General features: G+C 38.7%; 2 protein-coding genes across 8 annotated transcripts; one reads left to right on the top strand and one right to left on the bottom strand.

Moving 5' to 3' along the window:
• The first annotated feature begins 4 nt into the window (after positions 1-4).
• On the top strand, positions 5-16,617 carry LOC124862806 (STE20-related kinase adapter protein alpha-like). Of its 7 annotated transcripts, XM_047356937.1 has the most exons (14): positions 19-158; positions 360-386; positions 2,023-2,092; positions 3,840-3,897; positions 10,459-10,487; positions 11,705-11,807; positions 12,787-12,908; positions 13,793-13,901; positions 14,016-14,139; positions 14,417-14,588; positions 14,672-14,776; positions 15,140-15,393; positions 15,477-15,519; positions 15,724-16,617. In XM_047356937.1, exons 3-14 carry the CDS (start codon positions 2,081-2,083, stop codon positions 15,877-15,879), a joined length of 1,287 nt encoding a protein of 428 aa, XP_047212893.1. In that variant the 5' UTR covers positions 19-158; positions 360-386; positions 2,023-2,080; the 3' UTR covers positions 15,880-16,617. The 7 variants fall into 7 exon arrangements, with proteins under 7 accessions (XP_047212899.1, XP_047212893.1, XP_047212895.1 ...); XM_047356938.1 differs by lacking the exon at positions 360-386 and having other exon boundaries at positions 20-158; XM_047356939.1 differs by lacking the exons at positions 3,840-3,897; positions 10,459-10,487.
• A 46-nt stretch (positions 16,618-16,663) lies between these two features.
• Positions 16,664-19,763, bottom strand: LOC124862808 (E3 ubiquitin-protein ligase RNF113A-like). The gene is made up of 10 exons (XM_047356944.1): positions 19,603-19,763; positions 19,152-19,231; positions 18,974-19,069; positions 18,008-18,115; positions 17,789-17,898; positions 17,438-17,544; positions 17,254-17,343; positions 17,087-17,180; positions 16,899-17,005; positions 16,664-16,807 (listed from the first exon to the last, which is right to left on the bottom strand). The coding sequence occupies exons 1-10, from the start codon at positions 19,706-19,708 to the stop codon at positions 16,740-16,742; spliced, it is 966 nt and encodes a 321-aa protein (XP_047212900.1). The 5' UTR covers positions 19,709-19,763; the 3' UTR covers positions 16,664-16,739.
• Between the last annotated feature and the right edge of the window lie 922 nt (positions 19,764-20,685).

Genomic DNA, 20,685 nt, shown 5'->3' with positions numbered 1-20,685 from the left:
GGAGGCTGTAAGGTTGTTGTTTTAAATAAAGTTTAAAAACAAAAAAATAGAGGGAGGCTGCTGAAAACATTCTGCAGGAGCAGATGGACCGATAAATAAGGCCACTTAGAAACACTTTATTTCTACATATATACCGCGTTGTTCTTCACAAGACTTCGGTAGGTCTTTGTACAACAAATAATGCTGTTTATCTTAGTTGCAGTAAGTTAGGGCAGCTGGTTTTGCTAGATGTTGTTAGCTGATGCTAGCCCGCATTAGCAAAGCTGTTTTCTTAAGGAAAAGCTGCCTTTTCTTCATGAAGTGTGGCGATTGCACTTCGTTTGCTGTCACTTAACATGTATTTTTCCATATATTTTCAGGTTTGAAGTATTCTAATGCTTTAAAAGGTAATATTGCTAGTTCAATGTATTTTGCCACAAGGGTTTAAATAGAACAGACAGGACAAATTAAGTATGTGCATGCATGTGTGCCGTGCGAGAAAAATCATTTTGCTATCAGTGTGCATATTTTCCTTTAAAGTGGCTCTAATCAATACTTTAGGTTATTTTAATGACGTAGCACTCATTTTATCCCCATTCATTTTAATTTCGGTACCAGAACATTTTAAGAGGATGTTTTTTTATTTGATTTTTGTTATCACGATACTACAATTTCAAACTCTACACCGATCCTAAGAAAAATACTCGATACCATTTTTTGATACTGCGGCACAAATGTTTTGAACGCACAGGGATTTTTCTAGTTACTGTAAGATAATAAAATACTTAATATATGACAATATCTTAACTTCCTTTATGAGGGCAAACCCAATAAGTGTTGAACAATTTACCCCTTATTGAGAAATATGTGTAATTTAAGTGTCACTTACCTGTTTGGCAAAGCAAAAGATAATCAATTGTAAACACAGTACTTTGGATTCTGTCGTGCAGTTGTTTTATCTTTAGTGTTACTAGGACCTTCCCTTTGCCTGTCAATTTGCTGTTGATACAAATACATCTTCCTACCGAGGAGCAAATAGATAATCATGTACAGGATGATGATGTCAGGAGAGCAAACGCATTGCAAATGTCTCTAATTCTGGTAATTTTACATATTTTCTTTAGGGATCAACTACAGCAGCAGGGAAGGTGTCTACATATTCATACTTTTTCTGCTCTAATTGTGAGCTTCAGTCTGGCTCCACCATAACCTGTGTTATCATTAGGCATTAGGTGTCCAGGAGGCATCCTTACCAGATGCCTGAACCACCTCAACTGGCTCCTCTCGATGCGAAGGAGCAGCGGCTCTACTCTAATTCCTTCCCTGATAGCCAAACTTCTCATCCTATCTTTAAGGGAGAGCCCAGCTACCTTGAGGAGAAAATTTATTTCGACCACCTTTATCCGCAATCTCATTCTTTCGGTTACTTCTCACATTTAGTAACATATAGAAACATAAACCGACCGGTAAACAGAGAGCTTTGCCTTACAGCTCAGCTCCCTCTTCACCACAACGGACTGGTACAGAGTATGCAATACTGCGGAAGCAGCACCGATCCGTCTGTCATTCTCACGCTCCCTTCTACCATCACTTGTGAACAAGACCCCGAGATACTTACTCCTCCACTTGAGGCAGAACCACTTTACTTTTCCCTTGCTGAATACAATCTCAGTAAACTCAGAAACAATCAGCAAGCTGCCAAGCCACTACAGAAAAGGGAACTGCTATGTGGTGTAGCTAATGGGAAGATAGCAGCAATTACTTAAATTTTTCTCCAAAATATTAAGAATAAACAATTTTTCTCTAGAGAGGTAAAACTAAATATAACTTATTTATATATCAGCTTTCGGAGAAAGAACACAAAATATCTGTAGAGTATAAAATGTGATGTGCATTGCTAGTATGTTTTGAAACGTGAAACGCAATCTTTAAGTTAAACTTTAACTAATGTCACTGATTGTGGTAAGTTACAATCACTAGGGACTTTTTTGGCAGGATACTAAAGATTATATCCTTTTCATCACACTTCCTTTATTTTCACAGATTTTCACACAGGAAGTTTATTTCAGCATCCCAAGTAACAACAACCTCAAGAGGATCAATGTCTTTTCTTGTTAGTATTTGCCAAGTACTTCATTTTATTGAATTGTGACCTCAAGACTGCTTTCCATGGTTAAATCTAGCACTCATGTAGATGTTTTGAACAAAAGCAATTCATGTAAAAAATCTCTGTCCCTGCAGTTTATGCTTTTGCTATAAAATAGGGTTGGGCATCGAGTCTTGTGAATCGATTGCAACCCGGAACTAACATTCAGATTCTCCCGGAATCATTCAAAATGTTCAATTATTCAAGTTCGATTCTATACCCGGTCCGCGGACCAGAAGAAGAAGCCGCCGAACACCAACGAAGAAGAATCTGCAGGAAGTTTGTGCGCAACCATGGATGGTGTGTGGCAGCTACAGAATGTATGGCCTAACTTTAATAAAATAAATAACCCGTCGGGTGTGTGCAACACTTGCAAATAGATGATACAACGCAAATACCCAGCTAACGTTAGCCCATATGTTGTCTTTTTTTATAGACAAAAAACATGAAATCAGGTTATGTTATTCAGAAGGAACTCTGGTTAGCTTATTTGCGTACTTGGAAGATCACGGAAGTCCTCTAGTAGAGTTCCAGTTTCTTGCTGTTTTTTTGTTTGTTTTGTTTTTTATATTAGCAATTGTAACATTATGCTTACAACAATAACAAGGACAATAAACACTGTTCTCCGCGGTATTTCATGCACACAAACACCGCTGAAATATCACGTCTGAGAAACACTAAAAAGTAGTATGGGTGACTACACGTTACATAAAAATACAAAACTGTCACAGTAGTTTTAAGTTTTACACTGTTTACAGCCATCTCGAATGCGGACGTCGTGTATGATCTTGTTGCTCTGACTTTCCGACCTTAGGCAGCATTCCAGTTGAAATGTCCTACTTTGAAGTCGGAATTTCTGACTCCCCAAGTACAAATGGAACGCACCATGAGTACGCATCAAAGCAATTACGCTCAAAGTGCCTGGATGTGTTCTTGCTCTGCCCCTTTTTGGCAAACTAATAATATATTTTATATTTTGGGACTTGCAGTTATCCGCCACATATATATCTGAGTTTCAGCTGCCACAAACAAATAACAGGTAGCAAAAAATGATAATTGGCCGAGGTCAGGCTGCGGTGAATGGGGAAAACCCATTCCAACCGCCTGCTGAGCCTGTAACCACCAATACTGGAGCAGATTTCAAACTATGCACATTCTTGATGAACTGACTGCATAGGTCTTCTTTCTCGCCTAAAACATTTGAATTTGTTACAAAAAGTAGTTTTAATAGTGGTATAAAAACAATAAACGTCCGCTGCTGGTGGGGCAATGCATTTTGGAAAACCTAGCTAACCCAAGTCCGCAGAAGGATGCATCCTTCGATAAAAATGGGCGGAGCAAGAGCACAACCGGGCACTTTGAGCGTACTTGCTTTGATGCAGTACTTGGGCCACCATTGATGACGTCAACACAAGTAAGCGAGTACTGAGTAGAAACACTGCGGCATATTGAGGAACGGCCCATGTAAACTTTTTTGACCCTTCCTCTTTAAAAGAATCGGAATCGAGAATCGCTAGGAACCGGATTCCAAATTAAGAATTGTAGTCGCAACTGGAATCATTCAGATTCAAACGATGCCCAACCCTACTACTAACCACTGCAGCCCACAGCCTTAAATGCTCTCTCTTTGTCATCCTGTAGAACCCTTTTCCTATTCTTGCTTTTATTTCACCTCTTTTTTTCATGCTTGAAATTAACCTTTTATATCTGTTAGCGCTGGGTAACTGAGAAACTGAGTGTGGAGAGCCTGCGGGATCTGGAGTTATTTGGAGGTGAGGTCCGAGTTAAATCATTTATTAAAAAGTCTTGTCGCTCTCTGTTTAAGCTGTTCCCGAGAATAAAATAAAAAAACTATTACATGTTTGTAAGCTTTCCTCTAAGTTCTTGCTTTGCTTTGCTTTTTAAATATAATTTAAATTTCCTATTCATTTATTTCTGTACTTTATTTCCTCTTTCTGTTTGTGTCAGTAGTTTATGGAAAGCTAATTCAAACAAAATTGCCCTCTAATTACATTCTGTGTGCCAAGGGCACTTTTATTTGCTTACTGGTATTAATAGTGTGTTGCTTTGAAAATCTAAATCATCATTTCCATTACAATAAGAAAAAGCTTCAAAATGAAGCACAAGTTTGTCATGAATGTTGGCAGTATTCATTTGTTTTGATGGCAGTGTTTCAGTAAACGTGTCATCATAGAAAATAAGAATATATTTTGTTGTTTTTATTATTGATGAGTTAAGATTTATATCCAACACATGTTTATTCTAGTCTATAATATAGAAACCAACAATTTTTAGAACAGTTTGAAAATTTTTTCAAAAAAACCGACTCAGGACAGGGAGACCATTTCAAAAGTTGAAAAAGGGACAATTTTATTCACTTTTCTTTCAAAATTGCCCAGTCAGAACAGTATGTCAGAACTCTGGCATGAATGAATATCTTTGCATTTGTAAAATGTAAAAATATTCTGAACAGTTCAATTATTTTTTACAAATTCCTTATTTATCTTAAAAAACGTATTAGCTCTGCCTGGCAACACTCAGTACTGGTTTATTGGAGAATGACTGCAAATCTATAAGTCTATAAATGGTGGAAAGAGGTCAAAATATGGACATTGTGATCTTTCTGTGCTTTACAATCCGTTATTTTTCTATTTTCTGAGCTATTTTTAAGTTATGTGAAATTGCTGGATTGGAGTTTGCTTTTATATTATTGCAACTTTGCCTCATTTTCATTTGGTTGCATCATCCGTTGTTTGTGCATGTTTCTACAAATTAGTAATTTATTTTGGCTGCCCACGATTCCCATTGCCTTACATGCAGGTCCAGTCAGAATATTAGATATACAGGTCCTTCTCAAAATATTAGCATATTGTGATAAAGTTAATTATTTTCTATAATGTCATGATGAAAATTTAACATTCATATATTTTAGATTCATTGCACACTAACTGAAATATTTCAGGTCTTTTATTGTCTTAATATGGATGATTTTGGCATACAGCTCATGAAAACCCAAAATTCCTATCTCACAAAATTAGCATATCATTAAAAGAGTCTCTAAACGAGCTATGAACCTAATCATCTGAATCAACGAGTTAACTCTAAACACCTGCAAAAGATTCCTGAGGCCTTTAAAACTCCCAGCCTGGTTCATCACTCAAAACCCCAATCATGGGTAAGACTGCCGACCTGACTGCTGTCCAGAAGGCCACTATTGACACCCTCAAGCAAGAGGGTAAGACACAGAAAGAAATTTCTGAACGAATAGGCTGTTCCCAGAGTGCTGTATCAAGGCACCTCAGTGGGAAGTCTGTGGGAAGGAAAAAGTGTGGCAGAAAACGCTGCATAACGAGAAGAGGTGACCGGACCCTGAGGAAGATTTTGGAGAAGGGCCGATTCCAGACCTTGGGGGACCTGAGGAAGCAGTGGACTGAGTCTGGAGTAGAAACATCCAGAGCCACCGTGCACAGGTGTGTGCAGGAAATGGGCTACAGGTGCCACATTCCCCAGGTCAAGCCACTTTTGAACCAGAAACAGCGGCAGAAGCGCCTGACCTGGGCTACAGAGAAGCAGCACTGGACTGTTGCTCAGTGGTCCAAAGTACTTTTTTCGGATGAAAGCAAATTCTGCATGTCATTCGGAAATCAAGGTGCCAGAGTCTGGAGGAAGACTGGGGAGAAGGAAATGCCAAAATGCCAGAAGTCCAGTGTCAAGTACCCACAGTCAGTGATGGTCTGGGGTGCCGTGTCAGCTGCTGGTGTTGGTCCACTGTGTTTTATCAAGGGCAGGGTCAATGCAGCTAGCTATCAGGAGATTTTGGAGCACTTCATGCTTCCATCTGCTGAAAAGCTTTATGGAGATGAAGATTTCATTTTTCAGCACGACCTGGCACCTGCTCACAGTGCCAAAACCACTGGTAAATGGTTTACTGACCATGGTATCACTGTGCTCAATTGGCCTGCCAACTCTCCTGACCTGAACCCCATAGAGAATCTGTGGGATATTGTGAAGAGAACGTTGAGAGACTCAAGACCCAACACTCTGGATGAGCTAAAGGCCGCTATCGAAGCATCCTGGGCCTCCATAAGACCTCAGCAGTGCAACAGGCTGATTGCCTCCATGCCATGCCGCATTGAAGCAGTCATTTCTGCAAAAGGATTCCCGACAAAGTATTGAGTGCATAACTGTACATGATTATTTGAAGGTTGACGTTTTTTGTATTAAAAACACTTTTCTTTTATTGGTCGGATGAAATATGCTAATTTTGTGAGATAGGAATTTTGGGTTTTCATGAGCTGTATGCTAAAATCATCCGTATTAAGACAATAAAAGACCTGAAATATTTCAGTTAGTGTGCAATGAATCTAAAATATATGAATGTTAAATTTTCATCATTACATTATGGAAAATAATGAACTTTATCAGAATATGCTAATATTTTGAGAAGGACCTTTAGTCATTATGAGCATGCATGTTATTAATGTTGTGCTTTTACTGTTACCAACATATAACAAATTAATCTGTATTGCTATACAATTGCATTCAGTGTGCATGTCAGGACGAACTGTTCGCACTGCAATAAATGCTAGCTAGTATTTGGTGACACTTGTTTTTAATGCATCTTAAAAGGTTATATAAGGTGAAGAGGTGGTTAGCTGGTCAAGTCATTAAGAAAAAGGCTAAAACAGCAGATGTAGGCCAGAAGCAACTTTTTAATAAAAAATCTCATTGTTGAAATTGAAATTTAGCATTTTATCTTCTTTCCAGTAGCTGGATAGCCTAATCATGATCTGGGGTTTGTGTTTGCTATGAACCCAAAAACAAAATCAATACTGTTTGCTTATTTAGGAAAAACCAATATTATCACGTTTTCCTTAATATCGTGCATCCCTGTTACTGATACATATGAACTGTTCTTTTTACAAGATGGTATAATTATACAACGCAGAGAAGTGATTTTAAAAAAACACTTTTGAGACTATGGTTGGCTTCCTCCAATCCACGCGTTTTGGTTAAATGTGGTATATGGTCCTTCGAAAACTGCATATTATTCGCATGCATTGTGTATTCACCAACAAGCTTCTAGCATAGCTCTGGCTGAACAGTTGACCACTCTTTGTAGCACGTTAGACTTCATTTGAAGTAGTTTGTTTCCTGGTACAAATCCTACTTTTAAACTTAGTCCACGTTTTTTTAATAATGTTGGTATTGGGGAGGCTTAATGTCTGCCTTCCAAAACCAGTATTGTTCTGTGTCTGGAATGATGTCCAAGTTTCAACCATCTGACCCAAAGCCTCACCTTCAGATGAAAGAGTGAGAGCCAGAAACCATTAAGGCTCAAACATGTCATTAACTAGAAACTGTTAGAAACAGTTTCTAGTTAATGACACAGTCTAAAAATGGTGGTAACTAAGAAAGATGCACCTGCTTCGAGACTAGCTCGTTTTGTTTTCAAAAGATTTTTGTGGCACTAGTGGCTTTTATTTACAGACAGAAAAGGGGTTGGGAGAGAAGGATAAAAGGTATCCAGACATGCAGCTAAGGTCCTAAGATCAGGAGTTCATCCCCATGCGCCTGCCTTGAGATCCAAAAGCTTCTGTATATTGGACAACAGCCCTACAGCTAAGCCACGTTATGCCCCAAGGTCAGCAGCCTTAGAGGGCAAACGCTCTCTAAAGTTTTATGGCCAGACAAAAAGACAAAGTACAGGTCCTTCTCAAAATATTAGCATATTGTGATAAAGTTCATTATTTTCCATAATGTCATGATGAAAATTTAACATTCATATATTTTAGATTCATTGCACACTAACTGAAATATTTCAGGTCTTTTATTGTCTTAATACGGATGATTGTGGCATACAGCTCATGAAAACCCAAAATTCCTATCTCACAAAATTAGCATATTTAATCCGACCAATAAAAGAAAAGTGTTTTTAATACAAAAAACGTCAACCTTCAAATAATCATGTACAGTTATGCACTCAATACTTGGTCGGGAATCCTTTTGCAGAAATGACTGCTTCAATGCGGCGTGGCATGGAGACAATCAGCCTGTGGCACTGCTGAGGTCTTATGGAGGCCCAGGATGCTTCGATAGCGGCCTTTAGCTCATCCAGAGTGTTGGGTCTTGAGTCTCTCAACGTTCTCTTCACAATATCCCACAGATTCTCTATGGGGTTCAGGTCAGGAGAGTTGGCAGGCCAATTGAGCACAGTGATACCATGGTCAGTAAACCATTTACCAGTGGTTTTGGCACTGTGAGCAGGTGCCAGGTCATGCTGAAAAATGAAATCTTCAACTCCATAAAGCTTTTCAGCAGATGGAAGCATGAAGTGCTCCAAAATCTCCTGATAGCTAGCTGCATTGACCCTGCCCTTGATAAAACACAGTGGACCAACACCAGCAGCTGACACGGCACCCCAGACCATCACTGACTGTGGGTACTTGACACTGGACTTCTGGCATTTTGGCATTTCCTTCTCCCCAGTCTTCCTCCAGACTCTGGCACCTTGATTTCCGAATGACATGCAAAATTTGCTTTCATCTGAAAAAAGTACTTTGGACCACTGAGCAACAGTCCAGTGCTGCTTCTCTGTAGCCCAGGTCAGGCGCTTCTGCCGCTGTTTCTGGTTCAAAAGTGGGTTGACATGGGGAATGCGGCACCTGTAGCCCATTTCCTGCAGAAATGGGCTACATCCAGAGCCTGTGCACGGTGGCTCTGGATGTTTCTACTCCAGACTCAGTCCACTGCTTCCGCGGGTCCCCCAAGGTCCGGAATCGGCCCTTCTCCACAATCTTCCTCAGGGTCCGGTCACCTCTTCTCGTTGTGCAGCGTTTTCTGTCACACTTTTTCCTTCCCACAGACTTCCCACTGAGGTGCCTTGATACAGCACTCTGGGAACAGCCTATTCGTTCAGAAATTTCTTTCTGTGTCTTACCCTCTTGCTTGAGGGTGTCAATAGTGGCCTTCTGGACAGCAGTCAGGTCGGCAGTCTTACCCATGATTGGGGTTTTGAGTGATGAACCAGGCTGGGAGTTTTAAAGGCCTCAGGAATCTTTTGCAGGTGTTTAGAGTTAACTCGTTGATTCAGATGATTAGGTTCATAGCTCGTTTAGAGACCCTTTTAATAATATGCTAATTTTGTGTGATAGGAATTTTGGGTTTTCATGAGCTGTATGCCAAAATCATCTGTATTAAGACAATAGAAGACCTGAAATATTTCAGTTAGTGTGCAATGAATCTAAAATATATGAATGTTAAATTTTCATCATGACATTATGGAAAATAATGAACTTTATCACAATATGCTAATATTTTGAGAAGGACCTGTATAAGCTGTGTGGGCACAATGGCAGGACATATGTTTGGATGAGTTAAAGTGAATCTCTCAAGCCTGAGAATGCTGGACCCACTGTTAAGCATTGTGGTGGTAGCATTATGTTGAGGGTTTATTTCACTGGCAGTTGACTTGGTTCATTGTGTAAAGTGTATTGAACCATGAAGATTGAGGACTACCTCTAGATTCTTTTAACTTCACCTCATATCAGTGGATAGCTGGTGTTCCAGCAGGACAATGATCCTGAAGCTACATCAAAACTGGTTTTATAGCAGATAAAGAAATCTAGCTGTAAGCTTTCAGAAGCGCCCAACGTTTTTATCAAGTTATGGACTTTGCTTAAAAGGCAGGGTTGTGCCAGGAAGCCAACCCTTTTAAACAAATTGGATCTGTTTTGCCAAAAAGAGTGATCAAATACTTTGCCTGAATTTCTCCAGGACCGTATTGATGGTCACAGAGTGTCCAACTTGTCTGCAGCTTGCTAAAGGACATTTGTCCCAATATTAATGGGGGTGTATGTATATGTATAATTTTGACTCTGTTGGGGTTGGAGAAAATCCACACTAAATTCAGACTTGTGCACCTAATTCTTGTCTTTGAAATTCATGTAAAATCATTCCACGCTGAAAAAAATAACAAGTTAAATACATCAATAAAAGGCCAAAATTAATATGGCATTTATGCTCATAAAGAGTGTATGTAAACGTCTGACTGGCACTGTAATATCTGTAAAGACGTTAAAGAGTAGCTTGTTAAACTGTGTTTGGCATTAATTGGGGTGGGTTTTTGGTGAAGCTCGTTAAACAGATTGATGTCTGGAAGTAGTTATTTCCTGAGGCAGAAAAGTCCTTGAATCGTTTCTCCATCATGCAGGGCACCCTCGGATGCAGCGGCTGTACTTAACCAGTAGAAAAAACTCCTCTGAACACAGATCCTTCTCTTGTTGTCTTTGTGTACACGTATTTATGTCATTGACATGGTTTTTCTACCCCAGAGCAAGCTCAGGGACTCTCACACAGGAAAGTAAGTGCGGTACTCCTGTCACTGCATCATCATCCTTCATGTGCCTTTTGTGTATGTGCGTGCATGCACTTATACAGTACGTGTGTGCGCACAAAGATTTGCATTTAGAGGGATACATAATCCCTCAAGGCTTTGGACCTGTTTGTATGCATGCGTGTCCAGTTCATGCTGCACATGCTTGTGTTATAAATGGTTTTTTCACCTCACAAACAAGTGCTTCTGTTACATAGTGTATTGATTTCCCCTCACAGAAGTAATACTTTTCTCATGAAGCCCACTAAATAACATCTGGTGTATTTTTGTAGCCTAAAAGTCTTAGCTTATTGTTTAAAGAAACTGTGTTGTGACATTTTCTTAAAGTTCTGATGGACTGTTGTGGGATTGACAGCGATCCAATATGCAGTTTGTGCGGTCTGCATATGTGTGAAGTTCATGGCGGTCCATTCTGGGTCTGATCTCTATGGAAGTTTTCTCCATGTGATCAGAAAACATTTCCAGACGTTTCTTTAAACTGTGGTGCCCAGAGCATGTTTGGCTTTCCTGCTGAGACAGTTTTTAATTTGTGCTTCCTGGTGCATAAAGATAATCATTTGACCTGCTTATAGAACAATCTCTTCTCTTTTTCTGTGAGGATATTTAAAGCGATAACCTGAAAGACGCGTGCCAATCAGAGGCTAAATGTTCATCTTTATTTTGACAATCATGCAATTAATTCAAAGAGTCATACATTTGCCTTCATCTGCATCACCAGCTTACTGCTGCAGTCGGTTCATTTCCATCATTTTGAAAGCAATAATTTGATGGAAATCAGGAGTCCTCACTGCCAAGAATGTTGGTTGTGACGCAGAAGTGTAAGAATAATTTAATAAACGAGAGCAACAGACATTCAAGAATCTTTTTTACACAACTGTTGGAGATTTGTTTTGTGAGAAGCGTTTCACAAATACCTTAGCTTACTGTGGCTACAGATCTTTAAGTTATACTATTATTATTATTTTTTTTATTATTATACCTTTTAAGTAATATTTGTACTCACTGGATATGAAAGTGGTTGTTCCTAATGTTGTAAATCCACTGATGTTGTCGGTCTGCCTAACACTTGTAGTATCGTAGATTGTTCTGCTCTTTCTTTTGTGATGGTTTAAGGGATATATCTGAGACAAATGAAGCTGAAATCAGAACTTTGTCTTGCTCTGTTTTCTCTGCTCCACCTCCAGGCCCATGAGGACAGTCAGGAGAGTCTGACCTCCCTGCCCTGTCGGGACACCATGGGCTTGTACCTCCCAGACAGCAGCTCATATGAGCTGCTCATTGTTCTTGGTAATTAAAAACACAGATGTGTGCACTTTTTTGTTTTAGCATGAAGCGTTTCAAAATATTTTTGGGGTGTTCCAAACATTAGAACTTTGTAGGCTGCAAGGCAGTTTGATTCTTTACAAAACAACCAAGTCACTGCAGTGAATGCATAAAATATTTATATATATATATATATATATATATGCAATGCACATATTTGCCAACTGACAAAAAAAAAAAAAAAAAACCCTCAAAGCACCAAGTGGGGAATTGAGGAGGAATTGTCTAATTTTTGACTCCTTTTTAAAACTTAAAGCTTGTAATGATGTATAATGCAAACTGAGGTATCCTGCGATCATTGATTTCACTCACTGATTGGTCCAGATTGGTCATCCAGTCTCATTTTCCAGTTGTTTTCAAGTTTCAGCTATTGCTCTGGTCGTATATATGGGCAAATTTAGGTTTGTAGCGATTTTCTTTCAGCTATTTTTTGATGGATGAAAAAATCTACCAAACTTTAATGGCATGTTCTGTTGTCTTTCGCATTTTGAAGAGTGGCTAAAACAATTAACTTCCTTGTACCTTTGCATTAATACCTAAGTGAAACAGGAAATCGTGATCACTAAATAAAAAGGTTCTATACAGTGAAAAAATAAAAAAAGTGAAGGATAAGGTAAACTAAAAAAGCTTTATTACATTTATTTTATAGGTATCGTTTAGTGCTGAAATTCTGAGTTACCAGTGATTTCTTTTTAAAGAAAATTATTGATGTTGGGTTATTTTCCCTGTAAATAAAAACATTTAAAATAAAGATTGTGTTATTCAAAAAAATTCACAGATTATGCTTTATGCCTCATAAAGGTGAATTGAAATTTTTTTGGCTTTTTGAACATTTTTACTGGGGTGCCAATAACTGTAAAGCTGTGGAGCTGCATATGTAAACATTGGACTCTTAAGATAATTTTGCAACCTTTTTTAAAGCTGAAGCACATGTCTTTGTTAGGTAAGGGCTTGGATGACCTGATGATTGTAAATCTGGCTCAATACAAACCCACTGGAGAGCACGTGGCCATCCGTCGAATCGACTTGGAGTCGTGCACAAATGAAATGGTTACCTATCTGCAGGTCTGCATTCTCGTCGCATTTCAGAATTATTTTTCTGTTGTTTCCTTCTCAGACCTTTTATTAGGAAAAACCTGTCTTGCCTACAGATTTCTTCAGATTTTGTCATGCTTTAATGTTTGAGATCATTAAACAAAATTTTATATCAGATAAATATAATCTGAGACAACCTAATGTAAAAGGTAGTTTTGGAATAATTTCATTAATTAAGACAAACAAGCTATTCGAACCAACCGGGTCTTGTGTGAAAATGTGTTTGCCCTCTCTTTAGATGTTCTGACCTGCTGGATTTATCATGTGCTATTTAGGTTTTTTTCTTAGACTGGCCACTCCTGGGAGGGTTCACCACTGCTTCATTTGTTTGTCATTACTAGATAATGGCTGTGGCTCATTTGGATCCTAAAGCCTTAGAAATGGCTTTGTAACCCTTTCCAGACTGATAGATGCGAGTTGCTTTGTTTCTCCTCTGTTGAATGTCTTTAGACAAGCCCTCTGTGGGTTGATCATTTTTATTTTGATCAAAACATGTCTCGTGCTTTTGTTCCTAACACATTACTCAGTATGGATCCATCAGTATGGATATCCAGCATAATTGTTTTCTGATCTGACATGTTTTGAAAGTGTTCCTTTATTTTTTTAGCCGTGTATTTTCACATAGGGCCATGCTGGCTTGGATAGCAAACAGCTTTTGTCATATACTCAGGTTACTTTAGTCTAAAGCTAACATTTGTTTGATGATTTAAAAACATTTAAGTGTGACAAAAACAGAATAAAATTGTAGGAGCCCTGTATATCCCTCTTCAATTTTGTCCACTCTTTTCTGCCTAATATAGTTGTCCCTGCTTCTCAAGTCATCAATTTTAAGATCTTTTCCCTCTTTAAATTAGGGTGAATTACATGTGTCAAAGTTGTTTCATCACCCCAGTATTCTACCATACAAGAGCGTCTTTATCGCAGAAAATGAGCTTTGGGTCATCACACCATTCATGGCTTATGGTACGAAAAGAAAAGCACCTGAAATCTCACCCCCCATTGAATCTAATGCAACCATTCTGTTGCTGTAATCCAGTCTGTGTTTGATCTCATATTCATTCTTATTTGATCTCGCAGGTTCAGCTAGAGATCTCATCTGCACACATTTTTCAGATGGTATGAGTGAACTGACCATTGCATACATTTTGCTAGGTATGCTTAAAGCACTTGAATACATCCATCACATGGGATATGTACACAGGTAAGATTAACTGCTGTATCAGAAAGATTCGTTTAGAGTGCTTACTGATGACAATATGTTTATTAATCAAACCGAAGTCTGTCAGTTTTTAATTGTATTTGATTCTCAATATTTGACCTTCATTGTGTGTTTTTAGACCTGTTTAGAGAAATTACTTCAGTGGAATGTTGTATTTCATGTCTGGCTATGTTATCAAGATAATCGTATTAGTAAAATATCGATTAAACCTCCCATTTGGATTTAAGTGGTAACATTCTTCACTGCTTTGCTGATGTAGGAGTGTGAAGGCCAGCCATGTCTTGATATCTGCAGATGGACAGGTCTGCATGTCTGGTCTACGGAGTATTTTCAGCCTCATTCGTAATGGCCAAAGGGCAAAAATGGTTCACGACTTCCCTCAGTACAGCGTGAAGGTGCTGCCATGGCTTAGCCCTGAAGTGCTACAGCAGGTATGTCCTCCTCGGAGCAGGAGACCACATTGTAAACCTATGTGCCTATCTAATTAGATGGTATTTTAACTTTTTTTTCACAGAATCTGCAGGGTTATGACTTTCGATCAGATATCTATAGCCTTGGCATCACGGCCTGTGAATTAGCCAATGGACATGTGCCCTTCAAAGACATGCCAGCTACACAGGTAAGCAGAAACTCAAAGCTATTTAAGCTGTTCTAACATGTCATGTTCTTATAAGTGCAGTAAATTCTAAGAAACATAAAAAATGTTTGAAATTAACTTCAGGGCAGAAAAGACTCCCACTTACCCTGTTGTAGTTCTGAATTTAGCTAATCATTATATGCATTTAAGGTGTTTATACACATTGGACCTTTTTGAATTTTGTCACATTAAAACCCCAAACTCATCTGCTACTTTTGGGTTGTTCTATAACATCAAATCCCATTAAAATGCAGTGAAGTCTGGGGTTGTAACGTGACGATTTGTGTAAAAGTTCAGAATACTTTTGCTTAACAAAAAAAACCAGATATTTATTATTTCCTGCAGATGCTCCTGGAGAAACTGAATGGAACAGTTCCCTGTTTGCTGGATACCACCACTATTCCCCCAGAGGAGCTGTCCCTCAAGCCATCCCGCTCTGCTTGCGATTCTGGCATCTGCGAGGGACCAAGAGCAGGAGGGCTCCGGCACTCAAACGGAGAACCTTCCTCATCATCAGGAGGACATCCATATAACAGAACATTTTCCCTGCAGTTTCACAACTTTGTTGAGCTGTGTCTACAGCGAGATCCAGAAAATAGGTTGGGGATCATTAAATATGAATGATTTAATATACAAAAATCATGAAAAGCTTTTGTCTACTTGTTTTTTTTTTTTTTTGCAGACCATCTGCTACCACTCTGATTGGCCATCCTTTCTTCAAACAGGTGTGTGAACTTTTTTTTTTTTACTTTTTAGTTCTTTGGCTTAAAAAAGTTATGTATTTCAGCAGATTTCTTTCAACTTTAAGTAAGTTTTCATACTGTGTACTTTTGTATTGGAAAGACATGTTTCTAGTTCATTTCTCTCTCATGCCAGACAATAAAACAGCTTCACCTTTCACCTGTATCTCACATTGTTGAACTTCTCAGATCAAACGTCGACCCTCAGAAGCGCTGCCTGAGCTGCTGCAGCCGGTGTCGCCCATCTCTTGCTTTGAGAGCTCCAGGCCACAGGACTCCGTTTCTGGACTGGCAAGTCTAGAGTCTGGTCTCGGCCATCTGGAAGTGGACGACTGGGACTTCTGACAGTAAAGGACTCCAAGCGGAACACGAGCAAAGGATTGTATTGAGAAACTCTCCACTGAGGATGGGATTTATTCTGTAATTAGCCCCTTTTTAAACGATTGACTTAATTTAAAAGACTTTGCTATTCACTGACAGAAAGTTAAAGCCAACGGTCATCTTGACTCTTTGACGTCTTGCCCATGCTTTCGTTTCTAGATATGCACAAACTGATGCATTGCACTGATGGCCTCTTGTAGACACAAACCTGTTGACGAACTGTACACTACAAGTATCCTCATGCTAAAAACACAATAGGGACATGTCCCTCATGTCATTTGTGAAGTTACCTTATGGATTTAGATGGCAGGACACGGATTGATCTGAAGATGCTAAAAATTTGAGGAACACTTCTTTTGCATTAATATGGTAACTTGATCTGTTCACAGATCCACCATAAGGCGGCACAGCAGTTTTTACAGATAACTGTTACCACTCTCTCAGCTGGAAGTGCTCTTGGTTAATCAACTGAACAAACAGAATGTAAAGATGTTCATTCACCTGCTTTATGTTCCAAACTTCTTATGCTTCAGGCTGGTCTTTTGTTGCACGTTTAAAACTTAGAACACATCCATGTATGAGTCATCTGGGTCTTACACATGTGAAAAGTGAATGTTTTGCTTGTGCTTGTTTTGTCTGCATGTAAATTTGAACGTAAGGAGAAAGCAACATGTTTCAAAAATAAAAAACCCAAACAACAAACTGGGTGCAGCTTCATGTTTTACCACATTCATTAAAAAACAAGCTGTAAAGCTTCAAAAAAATATTTATTGAAAACTTACATAGACAAACACAGAGCAAGGGTTTAAAGAGTTCATATGATGCTAATCTTCCTCATCTGATGGAGGCTGGTCTGTTGCAGCATTGTGCTTCTCCATCTTTGCAATCAGCTCTGGAATAAAGGAACAGAAAATCATGTCAGGCTGTATTTCAATACATTGATTTGTAACCTGCCTGTCTTACTTTCTGCAGAATTTGCCTACCTTTTGCAGGGTTAAAGACTCCGTTGGTTTGAGTGTTGCACACGTAGCACCGTTTCGACTTACGATAATGCTGAAGAGCACAGCTTTCACAGAAATAGTGCCTGCACCTGGAACACAGATAACTGGTTAGCACGCCCCAACAAAAACAGCATTACAGAGTGAAGGAAAAGCATGTTGGGGGGACTCACTTTGTGATGATGGGATTCTTAAAAGTATCCCGGCAGATGAAGCACTTAAAGGGCAAATCCTCATCATCACTGCTCACCTCATAATTCTCATCATCTTGATGAAAAAACAAGTTAAAAAATGCTGAAGTCTACAAATGATAGATTATGAAAAGACTTAATAAATTCACCATTTCCTCCATATCTGCCCTCTTCCAGTTCCCTCTCAATCTGCCAGCCATGTTTGTAGTCTGATCTGTCGTGAAGAAACTTGCAGCTGTCTTAAAAAAAACAATAGATGGGAACGTTAAACATGCAAGTGGATTATAAAGATATCATACTAAAGTTTTAGATAACTTAGAATTTTGAACAAACCTCCAAAACCACAGAAACCAGTCTCCTTGTAATCCTTGCAGATATCTGGCTGGTAGTCCCACCGGACTGTGGCTCTCAGGTGTTCAGGGGCTCTGATTGGCCCTTTTCTGTTGCAAAGATTATATTTAAGGATCACTACACAAAGAAAATATTTTTAAATCCTATTTATGATCTATTTAATTCCTTGTACCTTAAAAAGCAACATCACTGAAATAATTGCTTATAGGGGAGCTTTTAAGGTCTCCAGTTATTTAGGTCAGTTCTTGTGTCCTGTAGTCATTCTAGTAGATTTCTGGGTTGTGCAAATGTTTTTTAGTTTTATAACAAGCTTTAAAATATTTATGGCCTTACCTGACCATACCAGAAGAGGCATTGCCCATTGTGGTGTCTTTAGGCTTGATGAATTTCTGGTAGTTATTGATGCCACGGTATATTTTATCATCATCTTTACCTGTTAGCTCCTTTTAAAAGAGGGAAAAGGGAAAATTTTTTAATATTCTATAACTCTTTAAACAACAAAAAAGTATAAACTTTGTTAAAGTAGTTATATATATAACATTAGCTTTCTACCTCTTGGATTTTCTGACTCCTCTCAAAAATCGCCTGGGCGTCCTTGTCTCTCTCTGTGTCCAGCTGATATGTAGCAGTTGCACCCATGTCCTCGGGTCCCTCTGGTTTCTTTGTTTTAACAAAATTATATAAAAAGGCAGAAAGAATTACATTTTACATCCTGATTAGCCCCTATAGGTCTGATGAGCATATTCACAACAGCACATCTGATACAATTTGGAAGCAGGAGAAAGAAATTAGGCATGGGCAGTTTATTGGTACCAAGGTTTACCGACTGTTTATATGGTTTCAAGTACTTTCAATGAGATTGTGATGCTCCCTCCACCAGTTGCTGTGCACTGCCAATCAGCTGGCAAAAGAAAGTTACAATTTCCCTTGCTAGCATGAAAAACAAATTTGGTTGTATGGACTTGAAAAATGGTGGTCTGTCCAAATAGGTGCAACATTAGGGCTTTACGACATTACGACAAATTGCAAAATGTGCAATAATGATGGTGTCATTTAACAGTGTTAATTACTTTCAGCTTTGAGTTCACTGCAATCATACACCCCAGATTGGGCTATTTGAAAAACATTATTCTGTTCATTTATTTTTTTCCAACCTAACGATATGCTTGAATTCAAAATGTTGCTTCAGCAGTGAAACAGCTGGGTTGCAGTTTCTAAATGACATATCTTAACCCTCTAAAACATTTTCTGTTGCATTAAAACAAGACTCCCCACAGGATGAATGTGTGGTGTGTGAATAATTATATAATAATATTTATTGCAATTCAAGTAGTTCTTTGCTATATTGATATTGCAAAAATAAAAAGGTGATGTATTGCGCAGCTCTACATGTTTACTATACGTGTGTGGAGAGATGGGGAAGACATGTAGCACAGGTCTTCGGGGTCCGGACTCGAACCCGGGACCAATTCGTTTTTTACTCCCAGGAAGGCCGCATAAAACGTGGTTTCAACTTACCGCCGATCGTGAAGACTTATAAGAAACTGTGATCTTGTCTTCCTTGCCATCTTCACTTTCACTGGAAGATACAGCATCTTTCTCCACTTTTTTCGTCTGGAAAAATAAAATAAAATCATGTTTGTGTCGATATTTAGTTAGACATTATCAGAAGATGCATTTATGTATTGTTATGTACCCTCTGAATCATGGGGTTGACCCGGGCATCTTTCTTTTCTCTCCTGACCACAGCGCTCTGGTCCTCGTCACTGTTACTGTCTAGGACAGAGAGGAGGGCGGATGAGTATAAAACATTTACTTAAAGCTAATAAAATACAATTGCGTTGGTCATAAAAAGTATCAACTAGCTAGTGAGCAGTAAAATGTGCCTAAATATGACCCAGAGGTCTAAATTACGTACAAACTTGAATGCAGCACAAACATCCTACATAATTTACCAAAAATATTTAAATGTAAAGATATAGAAAGGCTCACATCAAACATGGCAAGGACTGTTAAAACCAAATAGCAAACGAACACAACCACTGTCTATTTTGTTTAGAATTTGAAACTGACGTCAAAAGCTACAAAATACTCTGTATTCATTACTTAAAAACACGTTAAACGCTATAAAACGTAGAGATAATTACCTTTGTCACTGCCACTTGCTTTTCTTTTCCGTCCGGAGAATTTTTTGGTTGATTTTTTAAACAGAAACGTACAAGAAGGTGCTTTGGCCTCCTCTGATTCCGCCATCTTGCAAAGAGCTATGTTACTGTCCTCTGTGGTCACAGCGCCCTCTGCTGTTTTGGAGAACACATAATTTTTTCTCCCCCTCTGAATATTTTTTTGCTCCAATTTTGTTTTGCATTTCATACTACAACGCAGTTTGATGTTGTGATTTATCTTGTCTAAATATATACGTTAAATAGTTATACATTGTTATTATTAACTATTAAGCATAGTAATTGGAAACATTTTTGTTTATATTCCCCTTTCATAAAGAAGTCATTCTTTTTTTACTTATGTAATATAGATTATCTAACAGGAAATTACTGCTAAGATTATTACACCCGCTTTCTAACTTATCAGGATCCTCAAAGTGAGATGCTCAATAATTGAAAAAAAGTAATCAGGACCTGAAATACTATCTAGCGAGTGCTAAAGCCTCTGGACAACAGAATCACGTTGCAGTTCAGAGCTTGCATTGCATTGCCAGCAGGGGAATATTGCTTTTGCAATTACAGTGAGTCAAAGCTCCACCGGGGCGTAAAAAGGGCAGCAAAGAAAAAAACTATGTTCAAGAAAAACGTCACAGAACAAATCGAAATTCTGGAGAAAGTACAAGGATGGACAACAGAAGACTGGTGCAAGAACACGTCCAGGATTATAGTGTGATCAAAAAGTCCTCTTTGAACAATTGGGAGATTTTCGGAGTATTTTTCACCATGAAAGAGCACCAAGTCATGAGTTAACTTGAAGCCAAAGTGGTTATAAGATCAGACCACTGAAAGTTAGAACCCGTTGTTGAGAGACTATCCAGATCTTAACCCCACTGAGAATATGTTCAGTTCTCAAACAGCAGGTGGAGAAACAGGAGCCAGCACAGTAAGGTCCACTCCAAGCACCAATAAACGAATGCGTCACCATCAGGCATAAATTGGCCCTGAAATTGATGTACAGCACGACTAAGCAAATTGGTGAAGCCATGCAGAGACTGAAATACTCCTCTA

Source organism: Girardinichthys multiradiatus, chromosome X (genome assembly GCF_021462225.1).
Source record: "Girardinichthys multiradiatus isolate DD_20200921_A chromosome X, DD_fGirMul_XY1, whole genome shotgun sequence".
Taxonomy (NCBI): Eukaryota; Metazoa; Chordata; class Actinopteri; order Cyprinodontiformes; family Goodeidae; genus Girardinichthys; species Girardinichthys multiradiatus.
Note: the sequence above shows the minus strand (reverse complement) of the source record. Positions and strands in the feature narration are given on the sequence as shown.

Excerpts from the sequence above, each read along its gene's own strand:
- LOC124862806 (XM_047356937.1), top strand. Across the intron at positions 11,808-12,786 it reads TGAGCTGCTCATTGTTCTTG|GTAAGGGCTTGGATGACCTG; the intron begins GTAATTAAAAAC and ends TGTCTTTGTTAG. Across the intron at positions 13,902-14,015 it reads CACACCATTCATGGCTTATG|GTTCAGCTAGAGATCTCATC; the intron begins GTACGAAAAGAA and ends TTGATCTCGCAG.
- LOC124862808 (XM_047356944.1), bottom strand. The coding sequence starts at position 19,708 with ATGGCGGAATCAGAGGAGGCCAAAGCACCTTCTTGTACGTTTCTGTTT. Across the intron at positions 17,545-17,788 it reads GCCTCTTCTGGTATGGTCAG|AAAAGGGCCAATCAGAGCCC; the intron begins GTAAGGCCATAA and ends TCTTTGCAACAG. Across the intron at positions 17,006-17,086 it reads AAGAATCCCATCATCACAAA|GTGCAGGCACTATTTCTGTG; the intron begins GTGAGTCCCCCC and ends TCTGTGTTCCAG.